This window comes from Plectropomus leopardus, chromosome 12 (genome assembly GCF_026936395.1).
Source record: "Plectropomus leopardus strain MGB_pleo_1.0 chromosome 12, ASM2693639v1, whole genome shotgun sequence".
Classification (NCBI taxonomy): Eukaryota; Metazoa; Chordata; class Actinopteri; order Perciformes; family Serranidae; genus Plectropomus; species Plectropomus leopardus.
The window spans coordinates 16,897,998-16,908,196 of NC_142187.1; the positions used below are offsets into that span (position 1 = coordinate 16,897,998).

The window sequence follows — 10,199 nt, forward strand, 5'->3', positions numbered from 1 at the left end:
TCATTAGACCCTCACTTTAGACATTAGACTCTCATTGCATTAAAAAGCCAAATGTTAGCGGTGTAAGCAGGGTTTTTTATGCAGTGGGAATGAGGCTTATGGATCAAGAGAGGAAAAGTGAGGGCCCACAGAGACTGCTAATGCTAAGGGTCCAGAATTTGGATCTATGGCCCTGCACATGGCAAGTGGAAATAACAGCACAATTTAAATGGATTACAGTATAGAGTAGTTCAGAATATAAAATAATATTACTACGAGTATTTCACTACACTGTGCTGTGGTACTCCTACTTTTACTAGATAAAAAAAAAATGAAAACCCCAATTCTGTCATTACAGAATTTCTCCGGGAAATGTCGTTTTCTGACAGTAGGGGGCGGTGAGACTCTGCTTTCACGTTTGTTCAGCCAACAGAAGAAGAAGAATCCCGCAGCGGAGTAAACTCCTGCCTCTCTGCTTCCAGCATCATCAGTCTCCACCATCACTTCTCCGCAGACTTAACGCACAAAAACCTGGATTCTGCTGTCATCCGTGCTTCAATCTCACATCTCATATCAGGTATTTTAACACGCCTGCATAACCGTGTAGCTTTTATGCGTGTCAGTGAACGGGGACGTGAGGCAGAAAGGCTCGGGCGTTGGTTTGCGGTGCTGCCGTCAGTGTTACCGTTAGTCGCTTATTGTGACAGCAGCTAGGCCCGCCGGACGGCCGGCTGCCATGGAGATTAGCATGCTAACACAGCCGAGACAGCAGTCTGTGCTCATAGTTCAGCCGTTAATTAGATTATACAAATGTTTGACAAGCCCTTGACCCGGTAGAAAAACCTCCACAACACGATTAAATCACCAAATGAGTGATTTATGGTGAAAAAACAAAGGGTGAAATGGAAACAATAACTAGTTTTCATATCTGCGGTGAGTATAACAGCGGCTCTCTTTAACTATTCTGGACACTCATGACTCAAATCTAACGGGATTAACGCACCGATGTTAGTATCGGTATATTAGTTTGATGCTGCAGTGTGTATGTGATGACATGACTAGCTACATCATCATTTAAAACGCTGCTAGCTCTTACTATTAATATGTAACGTACAAGAGTTTGGCTAATAAGTCCCCAGCTGGATCCATCAACTGTTAAAAATAAATGAATACAATTAAAAAAAAAACAAAAACACAACTAAATCATTAGTTCTATAAATAGTGGACTTTTAGTTAATATAACCTCTGAGCTTGCAATAAAGACAGCAAGGGGGGAAAGAAATATCTTTAAAGGGATCAATTCAAGTCAATTTTATCTATACATCCAAATATTACAAATTTGCCTCAAGGGGCTTATTCTTGAAGTGTGATATAATTATTATTAATTATTATTAGTATTATTATGTTATTGCCCTATTGTCTCTGTGTCCTGCTCGTGAGTATTGAAGTCTACCTACAAAGCAACCAGCCCTTAGCCAAGATGGTCTAATTGCAAACACTCCAAAACTGTACCGCAGGTTTACTTTAGAGCTGAAATGATGTTTTGAAATATTGATGAGTCTATTGACAGAAAATAAATTGACAACTATTCAGATGATCGATTACTTGATTAGTATTTTTTTCTAGAAAAACAGCAAACATTCTCAGTTTTCAGCATGTTTTCATACATAGTATTAAACTAAATATCTTTGACTTTTGGACTGTTGGATAAAAAAAGAAGGTACATTTTAGAGAGAAAACAGTCATTGGATTCACTGAGATGATTTTTGAAACAGTTGTATAACCAAAAGGAAACTTTTTTTGTTTTTGTCTTGCTTTCCTCAGAAGTCAAGCTGGTCAAAAACACTTCAATTAAAGTGTGTGCTGAGCCGATAGAGAAAAAGAAACAGTATACTGAACAATTTCTAGGTAATAAAATAAACATTACTACTACGAAATAATCTTTTTCAGCATTCATATTTCACATATCAGTGCTGCAGTGTGCTGATTGTGATGTTTGGACCGATAGTCGCGCAGCATTATTCATCCACAGTAGCCCTGGGCCTGTCATAATGGTAACATGTGAACACCAGCCAGCTGTTGATAACAATGTTCTCTTTATCTGTTTTTTTTTTTTTTTTACATAATAACATGGCTATTTTTGAATGAATGAGGGAGTCTATTACTCCAAAAATATACAAACTAAGTAACTAAGTATAATCTATTAGACCAGGTAATTATGATTCCCTCAGTTATATTTACAAATAAATATCTTCAGTTTAGGGAATGTTAGTTAATCTGGCAATTTGCTGCATTTCTTTGCTTCATTTAATTGTAAATAGAATATATTTGGGTTTTTAAGTGATGGTTGGACAAGACAAGATATGACACGACAAAATTGTGATTGACATTTTCATATAATAACTGACAGGTTAATTGATAATGGCGATATGGATTACTAGCAGCTTGTAAGTCTATTATTCAGTATTCAGTGTAGCTTATTATGGGTGAAGCAAACTGATAAACTGAAATTCAATAACTTGGAAAAATCCAAAGAGAAAAAACGAGAGCAAGTACGTATCAGAGCGAAGATCCTCTCTTCCTCCTACAGAATGTCTGACAAGAGTGAGCTGAAGGCTGAACTGGAGAGGAAGAAGCAACGGATTGCCCAGATTCGAGAGGAGAAGAAGAGAAAAGAAGAGGAAAAGAAAAAGAAGGATGTAAGTGGTAGAGAGAAACAAGAATACCTGTAACTTCAGGTATCACAGTTGAACCTGCGGGGCTGCTGCTTTGTTTTTAGCTCGTTCTCTACTCTGCAGGGAGACTCAAAGCGTGGAGTCGAGGCGGGCGGCGGGTCCTCAGGTGGCCATGAAGACTCTGACCTGGAGAGGAAGAGGAGGGAGGCAGAGGCGCTGCTGCAGAGTGTCGGCATCACCCCTGACATACCCCACGGTAAACACGCATCGCCTGCATGCCTCTATTTTTATCTTTCACCCTCACTTATCTCCCATCGTTTTCTGGTTGTTTGCTTGATCAAACTGTGGTGTTTAAAAACTGTTAAAAAGTCACCTCTAACTTTGTGGTCTGGCTTGGTTCCAATTACTGCCACTCCCCCCTCCTCCCCATCTCACACAATATCTGAACATTTTACATGTTTTTAACTGTGTTGTGCATGACACCTAAAACCTGCCTGCCATTTATTTCCATTCTCTCTTCTCTCCCCTTTCTCTGTCCTTTTGTGTCTCGTGTCCTCCTCACTGCATGCAAACTCAATCACTCACTCACTCACTCATTCACACACATGCTCCATACCTCACTCCCTCACTCACTCTCTCCCTCACTCATTGACTTGCCCACTTACAAACACGCACTCACAGCTCAGCCCCTGAGGGTAGTAACAGAAGATACGTGTCTGTTTCACTACCTAGTCCCTGCCCCCATGTCTCCCTCCAACAAATCAGTGGGCAGCGATGCAGGAAGCCAAGATTCTGGGGACGGAAACGCAGGACCAAGGTCTGTGTGTGTGTGTGAGACAGAGGGAGAGATGGGGATTGGTTGTTTTAGGTCATTTTATGTAATGTTTTTGGGTTGTACCTGCATGGCAAGTGTGTGTATTAACATTGTAAAGATACTTGATGAATTCTGACCTGTCTCCTCTTTGCCTTTTCACCGGCACGCTTCCGTTTCTCGATTAACATGCACTCCGTTCTTCCTCTCTCTCTGTCTTTCTTCCTGTCTGTTTGCTGTCTCTCATATCTCTTAACTGGCTTACCTTTTGCTTGTCTCTTGGGTTTGGTTTCATCCTCTTGTTTTCCTTTCTGTCCTGTCTTTCTCTAACTAACACCATCCGGTGGTTTGGCTGTATTAGGACATTGCATTGGGATCCTGACCCCTCCACTCTGCAACTCCACTCCGACTCTGAGATGATGGGGTACTGCTCCTCCTCTCTCCTTTAGCTTGTCTTCCAACTTGATTCAGTTTTTGTGGTTTCATCTTAGATTTGTCTAAATGTGTTAATATTTTGTGTGTACATCCTTATTTATGTCTCTACATGTCAGATTTGCAGTCACAGTGCTTTGTACTGCAAACCCGTGTATGTGCTTAATTCCATGATGCGTTGTTGGTGTGTGTGTGTGTGTGTTTGTGTGTGTGTAGACGTGGAGCCGTTAGACTGGGCATGTCCAAAATGACCCAGGTGGACTTTATCCCGAAGGAAATGGTGTCCTACTCCAAAGAAACGCAGACACACACCGAGGCACCAACACACACCGATCAGAAAGCAGGTAAACAAACTCTAGGGTTCTGGCGAATTCTTAAAAAGTCTCAAGGTCATTACACACCAAGCCCCTCCTGTGCCGCTTCACGTCACTGTGTCCTGGCCAAAAAGTTGCACATTAGCACAACAAACTGACTGCCAGCACAGAGGAAATGCTGTCCCATACCAGCAGACGGCAGTCATGAAGTCAGAAACCGGAAGCCTGACATGACGCCAGTTAGCCACTTACCAAATTACCAACTCAACCCAATATTAAAAAAACAAAGCTTATTTACTGTGCACCAGTGAACATCACAAACCACCAAAAACAATCTTACCTGAATTCACTATTAGTTTACATTCCTCACCTCTGTTTTTCCTCTAGTGCGCTGAGCTGAACGGCCGCTCAGAGTTTTTATTTCATCTTGTAAAGGGCTCCTTGCATGGGCGAAATGGATTCTACAATATATATAAAATTCTACAAAAAATATAAAAAGCATGAAATGCAAGTCTCCTTCAAAAACAATCCATGGCACACTTTAGGATTCGTGCATATATTAAAATGCTTTTACTTTACACGGCAATATTCTGTAGATTGAAAAGACCAATGCATTGCGACCCACAGGTCCTCATTAGAGTCATTATCTGCTGAGGCTTACACGCCTGTGATGTGTTACACTGATGAGTTAAGTGAGAGAATGACTCTCCTACCATGTACAAGCCTGTTGGTCCACAAATCAAGGAAGTGATACATCAATTGAAGGGAGGGGCAGGAGAAGCAGTGAACCAACCTATCAGTGATTTCATTCTCTGACGGGCTCCACAGTTGCCCCCAATTCTGCATGTTGGAAAAAAAGCCATTAAGAGCCAATAGTGCAGGACACACAGCAGCGACATGGGTCCCAGATGCTCACCAGCAGCCCAACATTGGCTGGCCTGGTGTGTCAGAGCCTTTAGCTTCTCAATGCAAATTGTGATGTAATATGGCACAGTGTCCTTATTGCCAAAATGTCAAACAAATCATGTAGATCTTTGCATTTTTTTCCCACACCAAAAAAGTCTTAAAGGACATTTATCCCTAATCTAAAAAGGCCTAAATCAATCTTTCAAAAGTCTTAATTAAATCTGTTTGTGTGTATGTGTGTGTGTGTGTGTGTGTGTGTGTTCCAGATGAGGAAGAGGATGAGGAGATAACTGCTCCGCCGAAAGCAGATGATGCCCAGGAGGAGAAAGATGAACATGGCGAACAGCAGGAGGAGGGTGAGGACAGAAGTTTGTAACAGTCTTTAGACCCTTAAAAAGAGGGCTGGCTGTTAATGGCCTCTTCTTGGATACCAGTAACTGTGGCAGGCAGTCCACTCTGCCTTATATTTATACTGAATTCTCTGTGTATAGACACTCCCAAAGAGCTGACAGAAGAAGAGAAGCTGCAGGTGCTGCACTCTGAGGAGTTCCTGTCGTTTTTCGAGCGTGGCAGCAGGATTGTGGAGAGAGCTCTCGCTGAGCACGTGGACGTCTGCTTTGACTACAGTGGCAGAGATCTAGAGGATAAGGAGGGGTGAGGCACATGAGAAAAACTTCAATGACAGACAGATGGATAGGCAGGGTTAATAAATGTTTTGTTTTTTGTACCTTACAGTGACTTGCAGGCAGGTGCAAAGCTGGTTCTGAACCGACAGTTTGCAGATGAGCATTGGACTAAAAACAGAGTGGTCACCTGTCTCGACTGGTCTCCTCAGGTTGGTTATGTTTGTTATTGGTCATCACAGAAAAATCTATATTTACAAAACCGCACCCTCGGTAGGGGTTCAGCCAGAACAGACTGAAAATTGTCTGTGGTTTCTGTGTTGATTTATTTGTGACTCTTAAGTTATTCCTCCCCTGCTTCTCTTCTACATCTAAAAACACCACTGTGTCGCTCTCAGTATCCAGAGCTGCTGGTGGCTTCATACAACAACAACGAGGATGCTCCCCATGAGCCCGATGGAGTGGCACTGGTCTGGAACCTGAAGTACAAGAAGACCACACCCGAGTACATCTTCCATTGCCAGGTAAGAATTCACATGCAATTGTGCTACAAAAGGCTAGCATGAAGATATGATATTTAAACTACACTAAACCCCCCCACTTTTGACTTGAGTACCTCCTCCCTGTAATGTGAAAGAAGTCTCAAAAATGGCCAAAGGGTGTGAGGCAGTGTAAGACACACCCAGTCACCCAATCATGCCGCCTCTCGATCCACAGCACCTCCCTGTCCCCGCACCAACAAAGTTGTCGTTTGGTGAGAGCACAGTGACGGGTCAGCAACAGGGGGCTCAGTTGGTGATAAAAGCAGACTTCTGCTACCTTGATCAACCAATAACAAAATTCAATTACAATAGCCAGGTTTAACCTTTAGAGGGCAGTCACTATACGTGTTTATAACACAATATGTAGAATTTCAATACTTTACACTCAAATGTCAAGACTTGGACTTAAATCAATCAACAACGCTACTAAATACCCATATAAATCACTTTTTAACTGAAAAAAATGGTTAAACGGTTTACTTACTCTTTAAGGGGTTTATATGGCAAAATAAAATGTTTCCAGCATAACTTAGGCAAATACTCAGGCAGAAGCAGATTTATTTAAATTGAATAATTTTCCTCCCCAGTCGATGGTGATGTCCACCGGGTTTGCAAAGTTCCACCCCAACCTGGTGGTGGGTGGGACGTACTCAGGACAGATTGTCTTATGGGACAACAGGAGCAACAAGCGCACCCCTGTTCAGAGAACTCCCCTGTCCGCAGCTGCACACACAGTAATGCACTGGCACTCACACACATTTATGGCTACACACACTCACTCAATTTAAGTTAATTCAATTGATATTACATCTAGCAGAATTTCCCTTTTAAGTGTATGTTAACTAACTCCTCTATCTGCTGTGTTTAGCACCCAGTCTACTGTGTGAACGTGGTGGGAACCCAAAACGCTAACAACCTGATCAGCATTTCCACTGATGGCAAAATGTGCTCCTGGAGCCTCGACATGCTCTCTCAGCCACAGGTACATTGAACCGGCATGGATTATGCACAGACACACTGACATAGATATCAGATGGTGGAGTCTGACACTGCATGTGGTTTCTCCTGCAGGACAGTCTGGAGCTGGTGTTCAAACAGAGCAAAGCAGTAGCCGTCACCTCCATGGCCTTTCCTCTGGGTGACGTGAACAACTTTGTGGTGGGGAGCGAGGACGGCTCGGTCTACACAGCCTGTCGACATGGGAGGTGTGTGATCTTTAACCTTAGTCCTCATTGGCACCAAATGTCTTCCTAAGGACAGATTTTTGTTTGGTTTACAACCAGGATGATCTGGTGGAAAGACGGTTGCTAGCAGAAGTGCTCACGGTTATTTCTGTGTGTGCGTTACAGTAAGGCGGGGATCACTGAGGTGTTTGAAGGCCATCATGGTCCGGTGACCGGGCTGAGCTGTCACAGTGCTGGAGGGCCTGTTGACTTTTCTCATCTCTTCATCTCCTCCTCTTTTGACTGGACCGTCAAACTTTGGAGCACAAAGGTGAGACGTTTACAGTCACACACAGGCTGTTGATGTAGATGCACCATTTGTCATGTTTCTTAACATGAATCCATTTCTCTTTGTGTTCTGCTTCCTGATCTTCTGAACAGAGCACCCGTCCGTTGTACTCGTTCGAGGACAGTTGTGACTACGTCTATGATGCCATGTGGTCTCCAACACACCCTGCTCTGTTTGCTTGTGTGGACCTAGCTGGACGCCTGGACCTGTGGAACCTCAATAATGATACAGAGGTACTCACACACACACAATGCACTGAAACCTAAGACCTTCATTTCAGCATTTAAAAGAGAAGAGGGAAATGCACGTATTTACTCTGTTGTTGAGAGGGTTGATAACCACTGTCACACCTGTATGCTGAGTATGTGGCCGGAGCCAGCGGGTGATTAGCTCAAAGGGTAACTTTCAGCCTAAACCCTATTTTCCCTTGTTTTTGTGTACAAGTGAGTAATGGAGACAACAGTTTTAAAATTAGTCCAATATTGAGCAAGTGCACTGCAGTCAGCAGCTGTGAAACACATTGCAATGTAACATTAATGGGCAATTGAGTTCTGTCCATGCATATGTACTAAAAATGTTTGTTTTGCCACTGAGAGGCTCAGATTACTATTTGTAGTGTCTGACAACATAATGGAAAGTACCTCTATAGAGATGGAGATCTGCTTCTTCAGGTGTTTGGTTTCCTTTTTTAGGTTCCCACCGCCAGTGTGTGTGTGGACGGGGCTCCGGCATTAAACCGTGTGAGATGGGCTCACTCTGGCAAAGAGATTGCCACTGGAGACTCGGAGGGACAGGTGCAGGTGTACGACGTAGGGGAGGTGAGATATCATTCCGTGTTTTTGTTTCAGTTATTTCCACATAGGTTTGATCTTCTGATGCTTTCTGGCATCACTCTCTCCCAGCCTTTCTCGATGTGTTGATTCTATGTCTTGTCCTTCTTTCTAAAGCAAATCTGCGTGCCTAAGGCTGACGAGTGGACACGCTTCGTGAGGACGCTGGCTGAGATCAATGAGAACCGAGATGAAGCTGAGGAGCTGGCCAACGTCTGATGCTACAAACTCCACACTGCTAATCCATTTCTCTCCAGCACACTACACCACCTACACGACACTGCCAGAGGGGCGGTGCTCTCCTCTCTCTGGCTTCCAGCTTTTCCACCTACAACATTCATTGGCCTGAGGAGATTGGCAGAGCTAGAATGAATAGAAAGTTTTAGACAAGTTTTAGATGTGTTTTTAAAGCGTTTTAGAGAACAATAGTAGGGATGATGAATGTCACGTGTAGCAAGAGTAGAACAGAAACCACAGCGACGTGGTTGAAAGTTAAACTGACAGGAACACAGGGAAGTGATTTTCAGTGTAGATGAGACTTCTAGCTTTGATAATATCCTCAGGGCTCCAGAAACTGCTCTTCTCCTGAGGCCTCAACCAACTCAGCCCTTTTTTAAATATGCAAACCTTTGTACTTGCACCTTTTTATTACCATTTGAGTGTTTTTACATGTTTTAATATTTTCCAGACACACTTGTGCACACGGCTGGAAAACCGATAAAAATTGAAGCTGACATATCACTATCAGATCCTCTTTATCCTCGACAGCACTTGAATTTGATGACTAAAACAGCCGATGTGCTCAGACATGCACACTCTGGCCTGTGCAGAAGTGTGTCACTTACATTTCAACCACTACAATATTTAATATTTATTCTGGTGGTTGCACTTATTTAAATATTTTGTGTATTGTTTAAAAATGCTGCTTTGTACTAAAAGCTTGAGTAAAACATTCCTAAGATTAGCACTACAAGCTTTTTACCAGGCAAAATCGGTTAGTGTACTTGCCTTGAATTTATTGACACCAGTACAGTTTAAAAGTGATTTCTGTACCAAAGGTTATTGTTTTATACTCCGTACCTGTGTAATGAGTAGTAGAAACAGTTTCCTGACGTATCCTCTTTATGAGGATCTAAATAAACTACATGAAGTTTCAAAAGGAGATTTAAAGCTGAGGTTGGAAATGAGTTTTCACCACAGAACATTATATAATTTTCATTATTTTCCTTTTCCATCCAATGTTTAATTCCTTCCAGGATGCAGCAATCCAACCTCAGCAGGCTGGTATAAATTTCAGCTTCAAATGCTTTCTCTTTAATGTTAAAAAAATGCGCTTAAAATGCACTGTAGCAACCATATTTGATATGAACGAGATCAGTATTCTGCATAAACTAATTGTACTGTATTCTTTAATGTTATTGTTCCTGACACAGTTAATGGTTGCACTTTTCCATTGGAATAAAACTCAAAGACCTATTGGTAAAATTAAAACCATATGGATGATTTATTTCAATAAAATACAATGACTGAATTGAGATACATTTAATTTATTAATATCTAATTCTCTCATGGTTC

General features: G+C 42.2%; 1 protein-coding gene across 4 annotated transcripts; it reads left to right on the forward strand.

Annotated features, from left to right (window-relative positions):
* The first annotated feature begins 415 nt into the window (after window positions 1-415).
* On the forward strand, window positions 416-10,155 carry LOC121950972 (dynein, cytoplasmic 1, intermediate chain 2a-like). 4 transcript variants are annotated; one of them, XM_042497116.2, is made up of 17 exons: window positions 416-556; window positions 2,570-2,678; window positions 2,778-2,910; window positions 3,336-3,471; window positions 3,827-3,889; window positions 4,114-4,241; window positions 5,384-5,473; window positions 5,609-5,771; window positions 5,853-5,952; window positions 6,139-6,264; window positions 6,870-7,016; window positions 7,151-7,264; window positions 7,354-7,487; window positions 7,632-7,776; window positions 7,887-8,027; window positions 8,487-8,612; window positions 8,742-10,155. In XM_042497116.2, exons 2-17 carry the CDS (start codon window positions 2,571-2,573, stop codon window positions 8,841-8,843), a joined length of 1,956 nt encoding a protein of 651 aa, XP_042353050.1. In that variant the 5' UTR covers window positions 416-556; window position 2,570; the 3' UTR covers window positions 8,844-10,155. The 4 variants fall into 4 exon arrangements, with proteins under 4 accessions (XP_042353050.1, XP_042353051.1, XP_042353052.1 ...); XM_042497117.2 differs by having other exon boundaries at window positions 3,387-3,471; XM_042497118.2 differs by lacking the exon at window positions 3,827-3,889.
* The last annotated feature ends 44 nt before the right edge of the window (window positions 10,156-10,199 follow it).

Excerpts from the sequence above, each read along its gene's own strand:
- LOC121950972 (XM_042497116.2), top strand. The coding sequence starts at position 2,571 with ATGTCTGACAAGAGTGAGCTGAAGGCTGAACTGGAGAGGAAGAAGCAA. Across the intron at positions 3,890-4,113 it reads TCCGACTCTGAGATGATGGG|ACGTGGAGCCGTTAGACTGG; the intron begins GTACTGCTCCTC and ends GTGTGTGTGTAG. Across the intron at positions 5,474-5,608 it reads TGGCGAACAGCAGGAGGAGG|ACACTCCCAAAGAGCTGACA; the intron begins GTGAGGACAGAA and ends CTCTGTGTATAG.